At 34.8% G+C, this 25233-nt stretch overlaps 1 protein-coding gene across 3 annotated transcripts in view; it reads left to right on the plus strand.

Moving 5' to 3' along the window:
• LOC136037266 (protein zwilch homolog) overlaps window positions 1–25233 on the plus strand; it is an 82415-nt gene that overhangs the window by 37128 nt on the left and 20054 nt on the right. For 2 of the 3 annotated variants that reach the window (XM_065719901.1, XM_065719900.1), the window contains exons 5-9: window positions 1143–1292; window positions 9494–9686; window positions 13320–13424; window positions 15403–15479; window positions 19113–19266. In XM_065719901.1, the coding sequence (XP_065575973.1) occupies window positions 1143–1292; window positions 9494–9686; window positions 13320–13424; window positions 15403–15479; window positions 19113–19266 (679 nt within the window). The remainder of the gene's footprint in view (window positions 1–1142; window positions 1293–9493; window positions 9687–13319; window positions 13425–15402; window positions 15480–19112; window positions 19267–25233) is intronic. The other variant, XM_065719902.1, reaches the window with a different exon arrangement.

The following is a 25233-nucleotide window of genomic DNA, read 5'->3' on the forward strand; positions in this document are numbered from 1 at the left end:
TGACTTTATTTCTTCTTATTTTCGGTTTAATGTAGGTTTAATGTTTAGTTTTTTGGTTCGGTTTGATTATTTTATGGAAAAGCCTTTTGAAATTAAAATTCTTATAAAATAAAAGGGAATAATTCTGTGATATATTTAGAATATTTTAAGGTATGAAACTTTTCCGTCACATCTGAATCATCGGAAGGTCAATTTGACAAAGCCTTTACAACAAACTGCACAAGCATTTTGAAAATAAGATTCGCGATTGATCTTTATTTTAATGCACCGTGGCTGGTAGAAATTTATATGAGAGAATGTAGAGAGTTTTCCTTAGTGTAAAAGAGGAAAACCTGATTTTCATTTTTGTTCTAGATGAGGGAATGTAAACCTGTAGTAGAGGGTTTTCAGCACAGCAATTCCAATTCTGTGCGTTTTTTTTTTTGTCCATCTGGACATCATTTCTTTGGGGTTTTAAGCAGAAGCAACTCCAATTGTCTGCTTTATACTCCAAATGGACATCATTTTGATGGGTTTCTGGCTCGTTTTTCCAGTATTTCAAAAAATTTCTTGTCGTAATTACAACTTATTGTTTAGTTGACTCAAATACAAAAATTACTATTTTCGAGATAGTGTTATATGAGAAATCTTTTTAACTTGAAAGTTTCTTGAATAATCTGGCTTTTGAATTTTTTCTACTTTGGGCTACTTACTAAGTGCAGCTGCTGATAGTTTAAGGTAAAAAGGTAAAGAAAATGGGACTAGACCATTAAAGTCCAAACGGGCAGTGCTAATCTCCGTTTCGAGGCCCTTCATTCAGGAAGTGCAATGGGGGGGAGCAGCCATCCTATGCTTTTGCACACCCTTCCTGCTTACCTTCCCCATATTTCTCCAGGTACCCATTTAGAGCTGCTGTTTTAGCCATTACTATAGAATAGACTTGTGTAAATTGAGTTCTAAAACATAGACTGCTATTCGATCATGGAAATTTTGGTGTGCTTCCATTGGTGTTAATCCTTATTTTTGTGCTGCTGGTAGACAGTAGCTTTTAAAGTGTTAATCCTTTTTTTAATAAGTGAAGAGCCAGTTACTCCTTTGGCACTATTTGGCTTCTGAATGGCTCTTTTGCTAATTACGTATTTTTCTGTTTATATTATTTCCAGTGCAAAATTCGTGCATGGGCCCGGTACTTACTTCATTCCTCCAAGGATATGGAAGCAAATAGTGAAAACTCTTTGATTATCGAATGTGATTGGTCAAACCCAAAAATAACTCTAGAGCATCCTCCAATTGGTACAGAGAAAGTAAAAGTGGTAACGTAGTTTATTCTTATTTCTTATTACTTATTCTTATTTACTTCATTGTTTTTTAACTTTTCGATCTGACTTATCTAACCTATATGACCATAGAAGTGTTCAACTTGAATGAAATATCTCTAAAAGATTTCTAACAATATATTGTAAATTTGTAGGTATTTACATCCACACACTGGTACTAAGTGTGCTTTTCTAAGGGGAAAAGGCTTATCTCAAGAAGCTGTAAATTCTTTTCAGGTGAATTTTAGTTAAGGTAGTTCAATTTCAAAGTGATTTGTGACCTTTTTATGGCACTTGGCATTAATCAAGTGACATATAGCAATCGCCAATTCTGTCGGTCTGTCTGTCGGTCCCGGTTTTGCTACTTTAGGCACTTCCAGGTAAGCTAGGACGATGAAATTTGGCAAGCGTATCAGGGACATGACCAGCTTAAATTAGAAATAGTCGGTTTCCCAATTTGACCATCTGGGGGGGGGGAGTGGGGGCCCGGTTAATTCGTAAAAAATAGAAAAAATGAAGTATTTTTAACTTATGAGCGGGTGATGGGATCTTAATGAAATTTGATGTTTGGAATGATAATGTTTCTCAGAGCTCTTATTTTAAACCCGACCAGATCTGGTGACATTGGGGGGAGTTGGGAGGGGGAAACCTAAAACTTGGAAAACACTTAGAGTGGAGGGATCGGGATGAAACTTGGTGGGAAAATAAGCACAAGTCCTGGATACATGACATAAATTGACATAAACGGAATGGATCCGCTCTCTTTGGGGTAGTTGGGGGAGGGGTTAATTCTGAAAAATTAGAAAAAATGAGGTATTTTTAACTTACGAATGGGTGATCGGATCTCAATGAAATTTGATGTTTAGAAGGATATCGTGTCTCAAAGCAATTATTTTAAATCCTCACCGATCTGGTGACATTGGGGGAAGTTTGGGGTGGGGGAACCTAAAATCAAGGAAAACGGTTAGATTGGAGGGATCAGGATGAAACATGGTGAGGAAAATAATCAGAAGTCTTAGATACGTGATTTTCATAATTGGAACGGATCCGCTCTATTGGGGGGGGGGTAATTCTGAAAAATAAGAAAAAATGACGTATTTTTAACTTACGAAGGAGTGATCGGATCTTCATGAAACTTCATATTTAGAAGGACCTCGTAACTCAGATCTCTTATTTTAAATCTTAACCGGATCAAGCGTAATTGGGGGGGGGGACCGGAAATCTTAGAAAATACTTAAAGCGGTGAGATCAGGATGAAACTGGATGGAAAGAATAGAAACCTGTCTAAGATACGTGACTGACATAACCGGACCGGATCTGCTCTCTTTGGTGGAATTTGGGGGGGGGAGGGGTAATTTTGAAAATTGAGGTATTTATAACTTACGAAAGGGTGACCAGATCTTAATGAAATTTGATATTTAGAAGGATCTTGTGCTTTAAAGTTCTAATTTTAAATTCCGACCAGATCCTGTGACACTGGGGAGAGTTGGAGGGGGAAACCTGAATTTTTGGAAAACGTGAAAATTGGGGTATTTTTTATCTTACGAATAGATGATCGGATCTTAATGAAATTTGATTTTTAGAAAGAATTCATATCTCAGAGCTCTTATTTCAAATCCCGACCAGATCTTTTGACATTGGGGGGAGTGGGAGGGGGAAATATTGGAAAACACTTGGAGTGGAGGAATCGGGATGAAGCTTGGTGGAAAGAATAAACAAATGTCCTTGATACATGATTGACAGAATTGTACTGGATTCGCTCTCTTTGGGGGAGTTGGGGGGAGGATTTCAGTGATTTGGCGAGTTTGGTGCTTCTGGACGTGCTAGGACGATGAAAATTGGTAGACGTGTCAGGGAGCTGCACAATTTGACTTGATAAAGTCGTTTTCCTAGATTCGACCATCTGGGGGGCTAAAGGGAGAGGAAAAGTTAAAAAGACTTTAGAAATATATAACTTACGAGTGGGTGATCGGATCTTAATGAATTTTGATATTTAGAAGGACATCGTGACTCAGAGCTGTTATTTTAAATCCTGACTGGTATTAAGCCTCTTATTTTCCTTTTTAAATCAATCTATTGATTCATAGAATTTTGTTAGAGCTCATACCATATGATCTCTTGGCTCTTAGCTCTTCTTGCCTCGTCACAAGTGCCATATGAGCTCTTAGTTCTTGTTTTATGATACGATTGATTGATTTGCTAGTGCTTGCTTCAAAACGAAACTATCCAAAAAATAAAACAAAAGGTTTTGTTCTCCTGGATAATGATTAAATTTAAAAAACATTAATCCGGCTGAACATCATCAATCTTCGTTCTAATTTTATAAGTATTAACTAGATCCGTGTCCCTCCTATGAAATTGGAAGGAAGGGATTTGGAGCCTGGATAACTTTTGGGAGTGTGAAAAGTACAAAGATAAGTATTTTTTTCAACTTTATAGTCATCTATAATATTGACTGCAATCTAAATTAAGCAGTTATGCACAAAAAAAGGTTTAACAGGGAACTATTAATGTGTACAGCTGTTATAAATACTAAAATCTTAAAACATCTTTTCGCAGGCAAACAGCCAAAATTGGCAAAAGGTGTTTATGATAATTTGGCTTGACAACCCTTGAAAACGGTGATGGATTGAAAAGTACACCATTGAAACTCATATACCCAAAAGTCCTTAACCGGAGGCTATAGCCACCCTTTCTGAAAATACATGAAAACCATTTCCCCCCTATTCATCACTCATGTGTTTTTCTTCATTAGTAGATGTAGAAAGCTGTTAAAGAGCCCGTTTGAAAGCTAATGCGTTTGTCTATGCACTTTGAAACAAGGGCTATTGTAGCCTGAGCACCGACTCAATTTGGTGAGTCCACCAAATGGTAACATTGCCAAATTCTAGTGTTCCATCTAAGAGGACGAAAATATTGTAGGTTTTGTAGCAAAGTGCCCCATTAAAAAAATTTCACTGCGTACAACAGTAGCATTTCATTGATTTAACCAGATGATCAATCACACCTGAACACATGTATACACTCATAATTTCTCTTTAGATCTGTCCATGGAAAAAAAGCGAAAAAAGGGCTTTTTTCTATATATAGATTCACCTGGATAAACGTAAAAAGTGGACTTAAGTGCAGAAAAGAAAGGAATTATATTTTATATCAAAAGTTCTGTCGTCTCCACAACTCCCACTCTGTCATTTTCATCAATGTTTTTGGAGCTATTGTCTTTTTTTTTCACTGCATCGGGAATGAAATGTTTATTTTGCTTTTTATTTAGAGAAGAACAGGGGTCTTAATTAGTGATAAGTAGGGATGGACAGAACATTTTTTGAACGTATCAAAGCCCGACAAAGCTTGACAAACAGAGACTATTGAAAATAATTTGGAAGTCAAGTAAGAAGAATTTTGCAAGGAGAAGCAAATATGGCACGACAAGGATTGAAAATAATATGGCCCCAAGTTCTGGGGCCGTAAAGAATTTTGTGAGGAGAAGCAAATGTGACACGACAAGAATTAAAAATAATACGTCCCCTAGTTCTGGGTCAGTAAAGAATTTTGTAATGGGAAGCAAATGTGGCACAAGGATTGAAAATAATACGGCCCCTAGTTCTGGGGCCGTAAAGAATTTTGCGGAGAAGCAAATGCGGTATGACAAGGATTGAAGATAATACGGCCTCAAGATCTGATAGTATGGTAAATGAGTTTTTATGGCACTTGGTATTAACCAAGTGACATATAGCGATCGCAAATTCTGTTGGTCTGTCGGTCCCGGTTTTGCTAGTTTAGGCACTTCCAGATAAGGTAGGAAGATGAAATTTGGCAGGCGTATTAGGGACCAGACCATATTAAGTTAGAAATAGTCGTTTCCCCGATTCGATCATCTGGGGGGGGGGGTGGTTAATTTGAAAAAGGTGATCGGATCTTAATGTAATTTGATATTTAGAAGGATATTGTGTCTCAGAGCTCTTATTTTAAATCCCGACCAGATCCGGTGACTTTGGGTGGAGTTAGAGGAAAACCTAAAATCTTGGAAACCGCTTAGAGCGGCGGGATCGGGATGAAACTTTGTGGAAAAACTAAGCACAAGTCCTAGGCACGTGATTGACATATCCGGAACGGATCCGCTCTCTTTGAGGGTGTTGGGGGGAGTTTTAATTCTGAAAAACTAGAAAAAATGAGGTATTTTTAACTTACAAAGGAGTAATCGGATCTTAACGGAATTTCATATTTAGAAGTACTTCGTAACTCAGATATCTTATTTTAAATCCCGACCAAATCCAGTGTCATTGGGGGGAGTTGTAGGGGGAAACCGGAAATCTTGGAAAAGGCTTAGAGTGGAAAAATCAGGATGGAACTTGGTGGGAAGAATAAGCACAAGTGCAAGATACGTGACTGACATAACACGGGCCTGATCTGCTCTCTTTGGATGAGTTTGGGGGGGGGTTCTAGTGTTTGGGCGAGTTTGGTGCTTCTGGATATGCTAGGACGATGAAAATTGGTAGGTGTGTCAGGGACCTGAACAAATTGACTTGATCAAGCTGTTTTCCCCGATTCGACCATCTGGGGGGGGCTGAAAGGAGATGAAAAATTCCTTTTGAGTGGGTAATCGGATCGTAATGAGTTTTGATATGTAGAAGGACCTTGTGTCTCCGAGCTCTTATTTTAAATTCTGACCGGCATTAGGCCTCCGATTTTTATTTTAAATCAATCTCTTGACTCTTAGAATTTTGCTAGAGCTCATGCCATATGAGCTCTTGGCTCTTCCGACCTCGTTCCCATATGAGCTCTTAGCTCTTGTCGAAATTTGGTGGTGACAAAGTAGTAATAATTGATTGACGATTGTGCATATGGCTTTTAAAAAAAGGAAGGTTTTAGGAAAGTTCGTTACATCCCTCTATTAATAGTTAAGCTGGGCCCATCCTCTATTTCTGCCAGAAAATTAGAGCTGACAAGGAAGGGGGATGTCAGGAAACCATGGGCTTGCTTTACTCTTTTAGTCGTACAGATTAAAAATCCTTGTATGATTCTGTTTCAGAAAAGGTGCAACCTTTATCTTAGTACTTTGGAATTTGAAACTATGAGGCATTAGCGAGTATATGTAATCGTTAAATCTAACAATGCTTATTTGCTAGATTACAACAGCTGGAGGACTCTCCTCAGTAATCGAAAGACGGGAGTTCCTGGACGCGGCAGATGTACAAAAAATAAAACATTTGAAATGCATTGTAAGTAGACATTTAAGTCCTTGATTCTGGAAAGCTTTAAAATAAGAATAAAAGAAGAAAGAGAGAAAAGAAACCTAAGATAGTGTGACGCATAGCATAGTAACTGTTACACTACGTATTGCATTACTAATAAGATTAGAATCTGTCAAAGAACGATCATTTTGAAAAGTAATGCCAAACTGCTTCAATTTTTAAGTATTAAAAAAAGCAGAGGAGTAGAAAACCCAGCGGATAGTGGGAATAATTAATAATTAATAATTTATTATTAAATTATTTAATAATAATTTATTAAAAATAATCTATTCACACTTGGACAGATTTATATCAAGACTGGTTTCAATCTGAATCAGGCCGAAATTACCCTGCATAATACAGTTTAGGAGGCCTGGCTGGATGTGCTATTACTGTCAGTCATCATTAGTGTAATTAATTCTGGAAACGAATTTTGGCATCACATTCATATGCATTTAAAGAGCAACTTACATCATTTTTTCTCAAGGGTGATCGTATCGTTTTTGGCATCTAGGTCAAAACGATGTGCAGGATAACGACTGATACCGAGCAGCCAAAGCAAAATGCGTGGTGAAAATTTTTGAAGTAATGATGACCGAAAATGAAGTACAAAGAAATCTATGGCTAGGAGATATGTGACGACGCATCAAACGAAGCATCAAAACGAACCACAAATGAAATCAAAAACAAAAATGATGCATAATGAAATCTGCGGCTAGAAGACAAGGAAAAAAAAGAATCAGGAGGAATCGCAAACAAAAATAATACACAGTTACAAGATATGCGACAATGAGCGTCATCAATCAAACAGGAAGCTCGCAAAGTGATCAAAATTACAATGAAATTAAGGAATGTGTTATTTTAGCACCGTTAAAAAGGTGAGTAAAATTAAGAGCTGAGATCGTCGATCACCTTACAGGAGAATACAAATCTTATAAATGTTATGATTCTGTGAAGGACAAATAAGAAGGAGAAATTAAATTTATGCCCGAATCTTTTAATTCAATTGAAAATGTTGATTTGCGCCACCAAGACTTGAAACTGCAGAACAATAGATAAGATAAGAGTTATTGCAAAAAGCCTGCGGACCATAGCAACACAAAATACAGCCTAAAAAAGAAAACCTAGGAACAAAATGTAACTTTAAATAGTATAAGTAAAAAAAAACGCAAAAAAGAAACACCGTTGTCCAGCATTTCAACCGACGTTCCTCTCAGCTCAATTAACAGCATTCACTCCCAAACACTCGTACAAGACATTCATTTCACAACTCATACAGCTCTTCACACTCGGATGCTAATGAAATAAATTCTCATTTACAAATCCACACAGAAGACAAAAGTAGGGTCCAGCCGCTAGCTTAAACTTTGCCAAATACAATAACACGATAACCATGCTAAAGCGTAATGTGGATAGTTTACAGATATGTGCTATGGAACACGCCTGGTTGTTACTGAATTATGCAACAGTATAATTGAAGCTAAAACAATTTGAAGTGAAAGTTGGAATGAATTTTTTTTTTGGTATCTGTGACTTCCTGCAAGATTAGACAAGATTAATGAATCCGAAGAGCTAAAGCAAAAGGCATGGACAAAATGTCTGAGTCAATGATGCATGAAAAAATAGCGCGACGAAGTTCGTCCTTAGAAGATATGTGATAATGAGCATCACAACGAGTTGCAACCGAAATGGCCTTTCACTTTTCTGAAAACACTTTTCTGTGTACAGCTTTTTTTGTAATTAATAATGAGACAAAATCATGATGTGCAGCTTTTGTCCCCTTTTGTGCTAGTGTGCTTTTCGTTTTTGTGTTTTGAAGTGCCGAATCCACAATTTTACACAGTTTGATGTGCAATGAGTCCACAAAGTGTCCAAAATGTCAATTGTAACAAATAAGTCCTTTCGAGCTTTTGATTTTCTATTGTACCTTGTACCTGCTGAGGGCAATTCGCGTTATTTCAAGAAACTGCCTTTTCTAAAGTGGCATTATGATTCAGTTTACTTTGACATTGAACTGAAGACTGTACGTTCTTGACAGCACAAAACTGTTAGGCATGTTGTAAGGATTCTTAATAAATCTGATTATTTTTAAGATTTCGTTTATATATTTTTATTTTCTGAACGACTTTAAAATTTATTTTTTGAGACAAGTATCCCGATTCAAGCCAAACAAATCCCAGTTTTGTATGTTTTGATCATGATTTAATATCTATAAATATCTACAGATGGGCTTGTCTTAGCATATTCATTCAGGATTTTTCGGGGTGTACGGGGGAACACCATTTTTACCCTAATTTTTCTCCATTGTGTGTACTGTTGCGCCGTCTTTGTTTTACCTCAGCAGTTTTACGAGCAATACTTATTAACTAAATTAATTTTTAAATTATTGTTCATTATTTGACTAAGCAAATACTGCAGTTACATGAGCTAAGTAAATCTTCACAAATTCAGATACACTCAGGTTCCACCCTTCGACAGCTGGAGAAGGGAATGTTTAGGCCACTTTCTTTAGTTCGACCAGAGGGGTGGAGTCGTTTAAACCAGTCTGTAGAGAGTATTTTCCTCTATCAGTTCTATGTAGGTATGTTTGCTAGTAGTATTTATTTATAATCAGATTTAATTACATTTATTTTTTCTTAATCATGGCATAATTTACGCAAATATGACGTCGATATTTCTTATTATTCCTCCTCCTTGATTTAAACCTCCTGATTTAAAATTCTCAGTTTTCTGGAAAAGGAAAAGAACCAATTTTGCCTTCTTTTGGCTATGATATAATTGAAAAAAAATATCCAAAAAAGTCGCAAAAATGTCAATACAGACTATAGTTGTCTACATTCTAAGATTTCTCAGACTTCATTAATAGACATAGATTTGTTGTGGGATACATTTAAGTGCTAATCAAGGAGTGTTAAGCCAAATAGAAATTTTTTATTCTCACATTAGTTCATTTTTTTATGGTTTTAGAAAGCAACTATTCATCCAGAAGACCCGGGCTCAGCGGGATCTCGTCTATGGAGTCAGTTGAAGCACTTGGGTAGTTTGATTGAGGCGTTCTCAACTGGTGAGTTGAAGTGGGTTTCGACTGGAAATAAGAAATGCCCTGAAGAACAGTTGAAGTCACTCATTGGGGAGAAAACGGAAAATTTACTAAATTTTCGTAAGTTATATCTGAGGAAAACTTGTTAAGGTTTTATGTAGGCCTATGCAATTATTATAGACTTTATATCTTTAGACTTTTTATGTTTTCCAGTCATATTCCTCTCTTTCTCTTTTTTTTTCTCTCTCTCTCTCTCTCTCTCTCTCTCTCTCTCTCTCTCTCTCTCTCTCTCTCTTTCTCTCACTCTCTCTCTTTCTATATCTATCTCTTTCTCTCTCTCTCTGTCCCCTTATTTTTGTCTCTTTTCCCCTATGAAAACACACTGTACCAATGTGTGTATTTTTAAATTTTGAGTAGATATCCGCAAACTATATACGCATGCTGTCACTTTAAAGAGTTATAATTGTAATCTTTTTTCATCGTGTTTTCCAGTTTCTTTGGGAATTTTTCTTGGAAATGTTTTCCGTCCTAAAATAAATCATCCTCAGATTCAAATTTTGTGTGAATTTCAGACAAAAACCAGAAGGTCCATTGAATCGTGTCAGTTCGAAATAAACACTGCACCATTGGAATGACTATAGTAAAAATCTGATTTTGAAAAATGACGATCCACCATCTTTAGCAATAAGGGATTTTTTAAGTGAAAATTAGCCTGCAAAGAACATTAGCTATCCTGCTTTTCGCTCCTGTGGCGGGCTTAAAGTTTCCCTTAAGAATGGAGAACAGAAACAGACAGAAGGCTGAACATTTAGAGGGAGTCCAACTCTTCAAGGAAAGATATATAAAGGAATTTAGAAACTGCAGAAGTATCAATATTCTTTTGATCTTGGCGATGCTCTTTTTGACTATAATGCTAGGAAGAATCTAAACTGCCCATGATCCCCAGTTGCTTGCCGAACAACAAGCATGTTGACCAAAACGCTCCTGCAACGGCTTTACTACGCACGGTTTATGGTTTATGGTCAAAGATAAACGGTTTCTGGTTTATCTATACTACGCACGATGCTGCAAGAATCTAATGAATGAAGACAACGCTTGTATGCACTTTAGTGGACTTCAAGAAAGCGTTTGATTCAGTTCATCATCAAATCCTGTGGAGGGTCTTATTGTTTCACGACATTCCTGAAAGGCTAATTCTTCCTGTAGTTACCAGTTACCAGCGTAATTGCCAGGTATGAAGAGACGGAATGCTGTGTTAAACCTCCTATGGGAACACAATAATTCAAAGTGGTGACTGGTGCCAACCAAGGCTGTGTCCTATCCTATTTGTAGGTGAAAACTGGTGTCAACCAAGGCTATGTTCTATTCTATTTGTAGATGGAAATCGGTGTCAACCAAGGCTGTTTCCTCTTCACTACTGTATCCTATTTGGAGATGAAACATGAAGGCAGCTGAATGGACATTGAATTGAATTACAGGAAAGGCTCTTCAAGATGCTGGCTTTGCCAATGATTTTGGCCTAGTAGGAGCCGACAACGCTTCAGGAATTCCTGAACAAACTTGTGAAAGAAGCTAAACATTTTGGGTTTCACATTAACGCCCCAAAGACTAAACCAATGTCAAAAGCAGTACGCTCCCATTAATCCAACTAGGGGGCGAAAACATCGAACACGGTCAGACTTCATACTACTTAAGAAGTACAGTAACTTCCAGTGTGACTATAAAAAAAAATATGCAGCAGAATAACCCTGCCTACGTAAGATTTTGGAGACTTCTACTAGTCTGGAAATCCACAGTATTTTTGCATAAACCTGAAGTCAGTTGTTTCGAAGTAATACTTTGTCTGTTCTGAGCTATTTTATGGAATGCTTAAATTTGACTGCAGCACAGTAGAAACGCCTTACCGCCCTTGAGAATAATTATATTCGCTGAATCCGTGTCAAAATAAGTAAATTCGTACCCGTCGAAGCCACCTAAACATCGCCTCCGTTGTGAGACAACGAAGATTGTGAAATTTCGGATATACCCCCTGAATGCCAGATAATAAACTTCCAAAGATGCTTCTCCACTGGTAATTGGAAAGCACCTGTTGCTGAAAAAGACCAAAGAAGACACTCCGTGGAACGTAAGAACATGAGAGAAGCATAGACGAGTCTCGTAATAGAGTGGAAGAATCTTCGCAGCGGCCCACTTGGAGGAACATTGGAAGCTGCTCACTGACAGTCATCGCACCACTGGAATCGCCATAGGAACTAGGGTCTAAGGTGAATATCGATAAGTAAATAATTTGTAACAGCACATGAAACGTTTAAGTGCAATTTAGTGTTATAGGGCGGCAACAGTTCTCTTAGGGTAGAGTAAACAGCTGCGATAAAAACAAAAAATAAGTACTAAAAACAAGAAGAACAATAGGGAAATCTTTTCGCAAGACAGTGGGAAACAAATTAAAATGAATATGTCAGCCCTGTGTCCAAGGGCCGTCCTCAGCAAGGCATAAATATATAAGAAGAAAAAACTTACAACAGGATAAAATTAATACAACTAAAATGAAATATTTTTCAAAACAGTCCCTGCATCCTTACCTCAGCGAAGTTTAACCAGGATTCGTCTTCGTCGATATTTGCAAAAATAAGTACATTGTCAATTTTGATCGGTCATAGTTAGATATAAATAAATGGTCTTACTTAAGCTTTATGTGTGAGAAGTTTGAATTGTATTTCTGTTTATGGCTCTCTTTTGCCTCTTTTCGCTCCTAAAGTTGGCTGTTCAATTTTTTGGCTTGTATTTCAAGTATTTTGTTGTTGTTTTTCGTTTCCTTTTCTTTTCATTTCTTTTTCCTTTTGCTCCACATTATTGTCTTTTCTTTTTGTGGGTAATAAATTATGCTTACATACAGTTACAACGAACATTAAATATCCTAGCTAAATTATTGTTTATTTATATACAAAAAGAAATAGAATTTCTAAAACTTGTGATTCATTAACACAATAACTTGGTGACAATAAGGTGGGGTGGAAATCTGAGTTTTGGAATTGTCATTTTTGAGACCTCTGGTGATACTATAGGGAGCTAGTACTTTATGAAACCTCAGAAGTTAGAGGTTGTATTTTTTGGATAAGTCAGAGTTGATAAGCCGGAGTCAAATTTCATAGGCTCTTGCAAAAATGGCATAAATGTTATGTAGGTAGCTAGTAAATGTTATGCAAGTGGGTCAACATTAATAAATGTAAAAACTAATTTTTAAAATGACGATTTTTTCTTTCAAAGAGAGCGCTGAGTAATTAAGGATTTTTCTGTTTTTATAGGTAATAGCTAATAAAAACTGTTTCATCTCTAATCGGCTTTTTGTATGCGTATAATATGTAACCAGTAAAATTATATGTATGCTTGTAATCGGTTAAATTTTAATATCTTGTGATGTGTGGTCAATTACCCTCTTGTTTTTTTTAAAGTGCTATATCTAATTTATTGTTCTATAAATTAGTTTTTGCTTTTTTGTTGTTGCTGAAAACAAAGTCAATCTACCTAAAAGTAATCTACCCATTGAAATACCCTTCCCATGCTACTCAGTTTTAAAATTGGGACGCTCCCAGTAAGGGTCCCATTTTTTAAAATGTCACTAAAAATTATATGAAATCTTATCCAAAAGTATTATCCGGCTTCCGGTGACTATTGTTTAAAATATAGATAAAGTAAACTTTCCTTCTTAATTCAGGGAACTGTCTAATAAAATCCTCTTAAATCTCTTTTCAGAAGAAGAAGAAAGACTTGACCAGCCTTCTGGTAATGATATTATTGGATTTACTTCTGATCGGAAAAACCTAGATATCGTTGATTCTTTTTGGAATGTAATGCTTGGTTAGTATTCATACAGTAATATTTTTTCATTTTAGAGCCCCACCTTACTGGTAAATGTCCATAACCCCTAGCCAATCCTTTGTGGTTATACAGAATGTAGTTTAAACAAGTATGTCCTTGTTATACTTTTACAATCAGAATCAATTGGCTTCTGTTCATCACAAGCAAATGAAAGTGGAGGAAGTACTAATTTACATGTTTTCATTCATCTTAGGCACATATGAAATTATTGAGAGTTGAAGGATCCAAGAAGGGGTTAACATGGAGGTATCAGAGGCAGTAACTTACAGGTGCAGACGGTGCAGAAGTCAATTCAGGTGTAGATGGTGCTGCTAAGGAAAGAAGAGAAAAATATTTTGAATGTTTTTCTGAGGAATAGTTTAAGAGTGGTGATAATTTTATGTCTGTTTCATATCAGGGGCAGTAACGTACAGGTGCAGACGGTGCAGAAGTCAATTCAGATGCAGAAGGTGCTGCTAAAGACAGAAAAGAAAAATATATTGGATGTTTTTTTCTGAGAAATTGTTTATGAGTGGTGATAATTTTATGTCTGTCCTATGTCATATCAGAGACAGTAGCTTACTTGTGCGTCACCTGAGTCTCTTAACCAAACCTTGACGCGTACTTGTACTTAATTGGTATTGAAACTTTGCTTACTGTTTAACAGTTATTCTCGAACTCTTACTATCGATTTGTATCTGCTATGATAGTTCGAATTATTTTCTATTTAATCTTACTTATTGTATTGAAAAGTACTTAGTTTTAATCTGAGAGGTAAGATGAGATATTTGTTTTAAAAAATCGCTATCATGAGCCCCTGCCCCGATAAACAAATATTCTAGTGATAATATCTAGTAAAGGTTAAAAAAAACGATATAGTTAAAACTCACGAAAGACGGTAAAAATTATTCATTAACCATTATTTAAAGCAATCATTTTATCAAAAACATAAAGCATAAATTAAAAAATTGGTTCTAACATGTAAAGAGATAAAAGAAAATAGAACTCAATAAAATCTTCAAGAAAGATAAAAAGGACATTTAAAATATAGAAGGGGAGGAAAACGGGTATATATATACAAAATACGGGTAACGCCTCTACAGGCAATAAAAAAGAAATCTGTACCGAGACTCGAGAAAGATTTAAATTACATCTCAACTCACAAACATCGACAATAGTTCATGTTACAAAGATTTTTATATGGCTGAAATAGGTTTTTCTAACGTTACATAATATTAATATGTATCTGATGTGAAAGTTCGAATTTTGTCTATTTAATCATACTTATTCTATTGAAAAGAACTGACTTTTAATCTGAGAGATAAGAAGAGATACTTGTTTCAAAAATTGCTATCAGAAGCCCGAAGAACCAAGTTTGAATTTCGAGCCCGATAAAAAACAGGTTGAAAATATCTAGTAAAGCTTAAAAAACAACGATGTACTTCAAACTTACAATATATGGTAAAAATTATTTATTAACCATTATTTAAAGCAGTCATTTTATCACAAAAGTAAAGTAAAGATAATTTCTTAAACTACATTCGCCTGCCAAACCATAAAGAAAGAAAACAACCAAAAAGTGTCGTTGATCATATTCTTTTTTTCGCGCTGAAGAAGAGAGGCGTTTGTTCTCCCGAAATATTCGCTTTCTGTGCTTTCTTCAGTATTTTCATTTGGCCTTTAAGATCCCCATTTTTGATCGTTTTCTTTCTTTAAAGTGTAAAGTATGAATATAAAAACGGGTCTAAACATGTTAAAGATAAAAAAAAAAGTAAAATTTAATAAAATATCCAAAAAAGGTAAAAAGGACATTAAAACGTAGAAGGGAAGGAAATGATTGCGAACATAAGTTGCGTATCTTGGCCCATGAAAGAAGATGTTAGCTAACAGTTTTGGCCACTCATATTAAAAAAGCATAACCGTAAATTAACAGTGTTTAAATGAAGAAATAGTTTCTGCTTATTTATTTATTTTTCAGATTGTTCCAACTACGAGGATCTAAAAGCTGGTCTTGATTATGTTCTTGCTGCAGGCCGAGAAGGAAAGTTATGCCTTGTAAGTTTACTTTTCTTTAAGTTATTTTCCTTATATGAATGATATCCTCCCCCTTTCAAATTCACACCATTGCAGCTATTGTCCTCGAAGTACCATAGTATTTTTGTAGAATTCCCCTTTCAACTTTTGTTTATTTTGACGAACATCACCCGTGTTGACAAATATCACTCATTTGACGACGAAATTGGTTATGTCTGTAATAGCGTCTTTGTTGTTTTTTGTTTTTAGTTCTTTTTTTGTTCACATGTTTATTGATTAGGTTCAGGTTTTATTTTTACTTTATTGTGCTTATTTCGGTGTGCGTATGTACAAATTTTTAGTACTTATGCTTAGGTACGATTTGTTTTTTGTATTTTATAAAGTACATTTTTTGTTATTCAGCACAGAAATTCAATGCAAAATATTTTTAGTCTCTTTTTCTCACAAACTTGTGAGAAAAATCTCACAAACTTGAGTAGCAGCTCTTTTTGAATGTTTGCCTGCAAGGAGATGTTGAAAAACCAAAACTGATTCAAACCGGATATTAAACAGTCACGGTTTTTTTGTTTTTTTTTCGGTAAGCATTGCTCTATTTTAACTAAAATAGCATAGGAAAATATTGAAAATATAATAACATGTTGATTTAAAAAATATTTGTGCAAATTAAATAAAAACATCAAAACATTGTCCTATGCTAACCAACAGTCGGCGTTGCGCAAGTAAGAACCTCCTGATTCTCTGCTTTCGGCTGTGAGCGTAATGCGTGGCTGGGGGGGGGGAGTTATCCAACGCTTCCCATGTTTTTTTTCCTAATTTTTCATCTACCCATTTGGAGCTGAGTCGACTTTGGCTGAACTTGCTGAGTCATACGGATGACCGTCTTTCCAAACCATAGCCAATTAAAACCAGCACAAAATTATAAAATTCAAAATTAAAAGTGATTATTAAAACTACAAATTAATTAAAAGCTTCACAGAATTAAAATGTTTCCCATACTGCTTTTCTCTGAATTGCTCTCATTTACAATGTTAATTGGACTAAAAATAATCGCTGTAGACAGTTATCATTGCCAGAACGAAGGATGTTGTGAAACTGCAAATAAAACCACAATTATAAACAAAACTGTTTGAATTTTAATGTTTACTGTACTGCTTACCATTAAATTACCATTGCTACCATTGTATCATGATAGCCATATTCAGCAGATATATTTGTAAGTTAGGGTTGTTAGGGGCAAAGAGTCACAGTATATGAATTGACTCAGAAACGGTTAAAAGCATTTGACGAAATAGTACCTGGTGGGCTTTCATTAAATCAAAATAAAGTCTTTAAAGTTGTCCTAAATGTAGCAGTGTAAAACCCAAAATATGTCGTGGTAACATAGCTTTGGAACTAAAAAACACAGATAAAGTCAAGTAGGCTTGTGAAGAAACGAAATCTTATTTGGTGATGAACTATTTTGATCTCGAAAGACAACACGAACTTAAAAATTGTGGGGTTTCTTGTAATGACACAAAAAAATTACTTCTTTCGTAAAGGAAAGAAAAAACTCATACTGTCAACAACGACAGATAAAAACAATTTTTCTTCGTCTGATGACAGAAAAAAGCACAATGAAACATTTTGTTGTGACGGACAAAAACGACGAGACTGCCTGACGAAAATAGTGATACCTTTTTGCAATGGCACTTGTGCAATGGATAAGAAATCCATCACACAATTACGCTTTATTTTTCCTTCTTTCATAGAGACTGGACAGCAAACAATACAGCTTTACGTATGCTAAAAATAATATAAGGTTTCGACGGAAAAAAAGCATTGAAGTATGATTTCCGTATGCACGCTTAATCTATTGTGATTAAAACCTGTAATAATAACGTGTCTTTTTTGTGGTCCATCTGCTGTGAAAAATATTGAAGCGATAGGGCAAAGCTACGACTTAAATATTTACAACTTAAAAGATTTTGCACTAATGACGGTCATTTCTTTTTGTCTAAAAAAATGGGAGTCATGCATGCCAATAAATGTTCAGTTATATTATTTTATGTTAGATATTTTTCATCTCTTTGAAGTTATCCAACTCTGTTAAAAAGTAAAAAAGACACCTTTTGCCTTGGGTGTTTTACTTTTACATATTCACTGCATCCAGTATCTTTACTATTGCAGTACAGGTATTTACAAGTGTTTACTAATAAATGAAGCTATCTGTTACGACGCCACTTTTATGGTGGTCAAAAAATCTATGACTCACAAAATAACGAGATTTTTTTTTTTTTTATTGTTTGTATAGTTTGGACACTGAACAAAATGGCTTTACAAATGCAAAAACAATGTCTGAGTTCGACACAGAGACATGATAAAAATACGATTTTTGTATGAACACTTAATCTTCTCTGACGGAATTTGTAGTAAAATCGCGTATCAATAAATTTCTTATATTTCTTCAGTTTTGAAAAATATTGAAAAGGCAGAGGTACAATATATGTTTTTTTGTCTCAATAGATGTCTTACAAAATGATGGTCCATTCATGACAAAGTTATGCATACCAATAAATGTTAAGTTATTGTATGTTGTATTACGTGCTTTTAAACTCTTTGAAGTTTATCCATCTAACAATATAGAATTAAGCTTTAGGCTATGTAGTCAAGGCAAGCTCCCTGACCACTTTCTCTTGCAAAAGTTCAAATAAGCCATTGAGGTTGGGGGAGGGATGCTTTATACATGAAGTCCGTCTTAAGACTCTTTCTGATCTTCAGGTTTCTGGTATTTTTCTCCGACCTCACATTCCGAATTAACACGTTGTCTATTTTTTTTTTTTTTTTGCTCTTTATTACTCATAGTGTTACAGGGAATAACCTTGTGTTTTTAAATATTGTTTAGCCGGATTATTAGACTTGAGGTTATAGAGTATGATTGCATTTTACGCAGGTCTGAACTTATTTTTAATAATATATTATTATTATTATTATTATTATTATTATTATTAAATAAAATTGCAGTTTGAGCCATGTGAATTTGTACTTGTTTGTCCTAAAATAATTTATTCAATCATTCAAATTTATGTTTTCAGTTTCTGGCGACAACCCCGTTGTTTTTACTATTAATGTTATTATTTTTAAAACTGTTCGAAGAGAACACCCATTCAGTATGTTCTATCTAGGGATATAGGCGTTGAAACAACTTGATTTTAATACACAATTATGACATATCACCTAAAGCTGAGAAAATGTTAACGGCATTTCTAATGCCACACATCTGATGGCATTTACTTTCATCTTTATTTAGGAATTTAAGATGCTTTTTAATGCCATATTTCAACGAGATCTCTACTATGTCATCCTGGGGCTCATTTAAAGTTTAACCATTTAAATTTAGCTCATTTAAAATAAGAAGACAGTATTTAACAAAATGTAACTCCTTTATTTCCGTTCTTCCACGCTGGATTAAGGACAGTCAAGGAAAAATAGCTCGAAACTCATAATTAAAAAATGCCAAAATATTTTATTAAAATAATCATTTGGTAAAATGATGAAAATGATTAAACAAGCTGACTTTTTTAAGCATCACACTCCCCCTAGAAATTGTCAGATTCCTTCCGTTAATGAGTTTTCCGTTTGTGACTGCACATATTTATCTATTTATTTACATTTCAGATTTCGTCGATAGGTAAGACTTTATTGGGTAAGGCCTTAATTAAAAGTCTTCGTGGATCGAGCAACCCGGTTTTTGGAGAAGTAGAACCATTACAACTACTAGTCGATTGCGGAATTGAGAAATTCAAACACGACTATGTGCACGCCTTCACCAGTTAGTTATCAGCTAAATCTACTATGTTTTTACTATAAGCTGCATTTTGCTTCCTAAGATTTTTGGTGCAGCTTGTTTTTATTTTTTATTTATTTTACTTTTTTGCTTAGTTTCACCCCATATTTTCTTCTTCTTTTTTAACTTGGCACCCGCTATTGTCAAAGACTGTATAACTGCATACGGAGATTATTTTCATTAAAAATTCATTATTCGGTTTAAGACATGTATAGTTGGGTAAGCTTCCACTTAACCAAATGAAATAATCAATTATCATTTTCGCTGTCCTTGGTGTTTTGAGGTTGGGTTGAGGTACGTGTATGGCTGCGTAAGTTATCTATTAACCAATTCCAACAATCAGATTTTGACAGTTTGAGGTTGAGGTACATGTATGGTTAAGTAAGTTTCCACTTAACCAATTTACATAATGAGATTCTGTTGTCACTGTCCTTGATAATTTGAGGTTGAGGTATATGTATGGTTGGATGAAAATCCACTAAAATAATTGAAATAACAAGCTTCCATTTTTACTGCCCTTGATAATTTGAGGTTGAGACATATGTACGGCTGGGTAAGTTTCCGCTTAACTCATTTAAATAACCAGCTTCCGTTTTCACTTTACTTGCTAATTTGAGGTTGAGGTACTTGTATAGTTGGGTAAGTTTCCGCTTAACTAATTTAAATAACCATCTTCCGTTTTCACTTACTTGCTAATTTGAGGTTGAGGTACTTGTATGGTTGGGTAAGTTTCCGCTTAACTAATTTAAATAACCATCTTCCGTTTTCACTTACTTGCTAATTTGAGGTTGAGGTACTTGTATGGTTGGGTAAGTTTCCGCTTAACTAATTTAAATAACCAGCTTCCGTTTTCACTTTACTTGCTAATTTGAGGTTGATGTACTTGTATGGTTGGGTAAGTTTCCGCTTAACTAATTTAAATAACCAGCTTCCGTTTTCATTTACTTGGTAATTTTAGGTTGAGGTACTTGTATGGTTGGGTAAGTTTCCGCTTAACTAATTTAAATAACCAGCTTCCGTTTTCATTTACTTGGTAATTTTAGGTTGAGGTACTTGTATGGTTGGGTAAGTTTCCACTTAACTATCTAAAATAATCATATTTCCTTTTCACTTTCCTTGGTACTTTGAAGTTGGTTTATATATTTTTAGTTGCTCTGATTTAATTTGTATTCTTATTATGATATTCTTTCAATATATTATTAGCTATGTGTTTATGCGCAACCTCTCTTTTCTTTACGCATTCACTTGGTATAACGTTGTTTTTTTACTGTTATGACGACTCCTATCTTCTGCTGTATATATTATTATACAGCAGAAGGTTTTAATAATGTCTATTTAATAAATCACCATACCAAGTGTCCTGTGGTGGCGCAGTGGATTTGACCTTAGCTGGGTAATACGGGACCCAGAGATCGAATCACGCTGCAGGAATGCACTTCAGGGCCGACGCAGGGACCTTAGTAGTCAAGAAGCGTCGTTAATTCTTAAATCACCGTACCAAGTTGGTATATTGCATATACAACATATGCATCTACATGATGCAAGTGTAGTTAAACATTAAAAACTGTGATATTTGGAAATATTAGACAATATCACCATTTTTGCAAAAAAAATATACTCTAAACAAGAAACTTACTGGAAGAGACTTGACAAGAACAGAAACTGAAAGAAACAAGAAACGTAAATGGTTTATTTTATAAGTGATTCTCTTAGAGTTTCATATGTTACTATTCTTTGACACAAACATCACGAAAGTATCACCCTTAATAAGTAGAAGAACTTGTTACCCTTAATAAGAGTAACCCTCTTGATAAAGAGGAAAGAATCACCCTTGATAAGTAGCCAGGCCCGGTTTGTTGAAAAATGAACAGGATTCACAAACCTTTAAAACTAAATATCGACATTACAGCCTACTATGAACCTATTGACCTTTTGCAGCATTGAGTCACACTAAAAAAAAAGGTGGTAACAAGTGCTAGACACTAAAAAAGTAGAAATTTAAAACATTTCAGAATGTAATGGCAGTGCCATCTATCTGAAATCATGTTATTTAAAATAAAACCCTTTGAATGTCTATTTAAAAGATATTTTGGCAAAAAAACTGGTTTTTGGCTAAAAAAAATTATCATGAAGTGAACAAGAGTTCAATTTTATCCTTAACCTAAAGAAAGAAAACGATCAAAAATGGGGTTTTTAAAGGTCAAATGAAAATACTGAAGAAAACACAGAAAGCGAATATTTTGAGAGAACAACAGCCTCTGTTCTTCAGCGTGAACAAAATAATATGATCAAGGAAAAAGCATAAACAAATGCTGTCGTTTGTTTTTTGCATTTTTGATCGTTTTCTTTCTTTATGTTATGGCAGGCCAATGTGTTTTAAGAAATTATCTTTTATCGTAAAGTTCTACCATTAACTTTGCATAAGCAGTGTGAACCTACTGCTTTGATGTACTAAAGAAACACAAGATAGAAAAGACTAAGGTATATTTATAAGTTGGATTTTTCGGTTATTATTTAATTGAATAAAAAATAAAACAGTTCATTATCTGTTAGGAATTTCAAAATGTACTCGTCTTAAATTTTGATAAAAATGGGTTTCTTAGATAAGGTAACTAGAATTGCTATAATCCATTGTCAAAATATATTCAAATATTTTTGCAATTACCAGTTTTTAATCTTTAAATAGTTTTAAATAGTTTTTTCACTATCAGAGTTGACAAAACTTTTTGTCAACTCTGATAGTGAAAACTCTGTATGGAGGAGAGTCATTAAGGATTGTCAGGCATTAAGCAATGCTTGGATTGCCTGGAGAGTCTGGAGGATTGTCAGGCATTAAGTCATTCTACTCAAAAATGTAAGAAATGACATATCCGATAGTTTTACATTTAACATGTAAAAATATACTAGTAGGATTCGTAACACCCCTGCAAATGGAGCCTACAACTATATTTCCTGCTGTCGTTGGACGTAAAATAGAGGAAAATTAAAGATTCATACAGTCAAACTATATACTTATGTGAAGAACCGAAAGCATTCCTCTATCCTTCCGACACGTTGAATCGAACCTGCGAACCTTCACTTTAGAGGTGAGGAATCGTCCAGTACGCCGTCGGAAGGTATTTAATATTTTTGTTGTTGTGTAACAAGGATAATATAAGACTGTACATATAATACTATATATATATAAAAATAAGTTGTATGTCTGTTACACATATCTGTTACACTGTCTGTTACACCGTTACAAAAAGAAAAGATTAAAAAAGAAGAGAAATCATATCTATATATATAAATAAAAAAAGCTAAATAAAAGAACAAAACTAAAAAAGAAAAAATTAGAAAAAGAAAAAAACTAAATAAAGAAAAAACCTAAAAAAAAAACTAAAAAAAATATAAAAAACTTAATAAAGAAGAAAAAACTAAAATATAATACAAATTAAAAAAAAAGAAGAAACTAAAAAAAAAAAATAAAAAATAAAAACTAAAATAACAGAAAAACTGAAAAAACATCAAAAATCTAAAAAAAGAAAAAATGAAAAACTAAAAGACTAAAAATAAAAAACTGGGAATTGCACAAATATTTCAATATATTTTGACAATAGATTAAAGTAATTCGAAAACCATAAAACAGATACCTGAAATTTATAGGTTTATTATAAATTGTTGAGCTTTAGCATGCTTGGCACGTAAAGATTTTTCCAAATGTCAATGTTAGAATGAGCATTGACAAATTGAAAAACATTGAAAAAGATAGAATGTTACCAAAAAGCAAAACCAGGCTTGCGGTTCAAAGAGAAAGGGCCAGATTAGGAATGTGCAAATTACGTCAACAAATGCGTGTCAAGGAACTACCAGAGCAACGTGAAACCAGACTTGCAGTTGACAGAGAAAGTAAAAAAAGAAGGTGTGTCGAGGAATTACCAGAGCAACGCGTAACCAGACTATTTGTGTTTGTTTGTCATATGACGTCTGAAAAATAAAGAAGAAAAAGAAAACTAAAAAAGAAAAAAAAGATTAAAAACTAAAAATTAAAAAGAAAAAAAAACAAAAAAAAATAAAAAAAGGTAAAAAAGAAAAAAGCTACAAAATTAAAAAACATAAAAAACTAAAAAAGAAAAAAATTAAAGCATGTTTGTTTTTTGTATGTTTTAGGGTTTGCAGATGTACTTACTTGTACTTGTACTTGTGGCGGGAATCAGGCGTTTCCACCTCGCCCGGCATCGATGCAGATGACGTCGTAAAAAAAGAAAAACCTAAAAATAAAAAAAAAATAAAAAAGGTAACAAATGACGATTGGGACAGATGGAATATAAATGACGACCGGGACACTCAAAGAGAAATTACAGACTGGGATACCGGGGCACAAATGACGACCGGGTCACAGGGAATATAAATAACGACCAGGACGCAGGGACATAACTACAACGGGGACGCCATCAACGGTTGATCTGAATACGGATTGTTTTCCCATGGACAATTACATGTTGCATGTTCAAGAGTCGGTAAACCTGACAATCTATTTATATGGACAGACAATGGGACAGCGAAGAATGTTGTATATTCGCAAGTTTTACGTAGTTAAAAACATATATATATCTATCTATACTCCCAGGTGGGACACAGGGACACAACTACAATGGCGCGTAACTAATATGGCGCGTAACGACTTACGCGCGCGGGGGGGGGGTGCGAAGCGACCTCACCAACTAGGTGTTGGGGTGGCGCGAAGCGCCATCCCAACAGCTAGTAGATATATAAAAATAAGTTGTGTGTTTGTCCGCATATGACGTCATTATAGGTATATAAGGCTTTGTATATGACGTAATTATAAGTATATAAGGGGGCGATTCAAAGAGAAATTTCAGTATAAATCCTACAATGACAGAATAAACAGCCGAGGAAGCTGCTCAAAGAGTTAATGCCAAAAGGCTTGCGGCTAATAGAGAAAGTAAGAACAGAAAGCGTGCCGAGGAATCACAAGAACAACATGAAAACAGGCTTCCGTCTCAAAGAGAAAATGACGACCGGGACACAAGGAATATAAATGATGACCAGGACACTCAAAGAGAAATTACAGACCGGGACACAAATGACGACTGGGACACAGGGAATATAAATGACGGCCGGGACACAGGGACATAACTACAACGGGGGGGCACAGGGGGGATATATAATTGACGACGGGGACACAGGGAATATTCGATTAGCAATCACCATCAACAAAGCTCAAGGGCAATCATTAGAAAAATGCGGTATAGATCTGAATACGGATTGTTTTTCCCATGGACAATTATATGTTGCATGTTCAAGAGTCGGTAAACCTGACAATCTATTTATATACACAGACAATGGGACAGTGAAGAATGTTGTATATTCGCAAGTTTTACGTAGTTAAAAAGTATATATATATATATATATATATATATATATATATATATATATATATATATATATATATATATATATATATATATATATATATATAAGTTGTCTGTCTGTGTGTCTGTCTGTCTGTCAGGTGACGTCATGTTTCTGTGTTGACTGACGTCATCAAGTTAGTTGTCGTCATTTTTGCTACGACGGTGACGTCATTCAAGATATTTAAGACATTTGTTCACGTAGAAATCTATTAATGTTTAAGTTTAAAATGACTGATGAACTTACAATGGCAAAAGCCGATGAAGATGCTCAAAGAGTCTATGCCAAAAAACTTGCTGCTGATAGAGAAAGTCAGAAAAGAAAGCGTGCCGAGGAATCAAAAGAACAGCAAGGAAACAAGCTTGAGGCTGATAGAGAAAGAAAGAACAGAAAGCGTGCCGAGGAATCAAAAGAACAGCAAGGAAACAGGCTTGAGGCTGATAGAGAAAGAAAGAACAGAAAGCGTGCCGAGGAATCAAAAGAACAGCAAGGAAACAGGCTTGAGGCTGATAGAGAAAGAAAGAACAGAAAGCGTGC

This window comes from Artemia franciscana, chromosome 16, assembly GCF_032884065.1.
Source record: "Artemia franciscana chromosome 16, ASM3288406v1, whole genome shotgun sequence".
NCBI lineage: Eukaryota > Metazoa > Arthropoda > Branchiopoda > Anostraca > Artemiidae > Artemia > Artemia franciscana.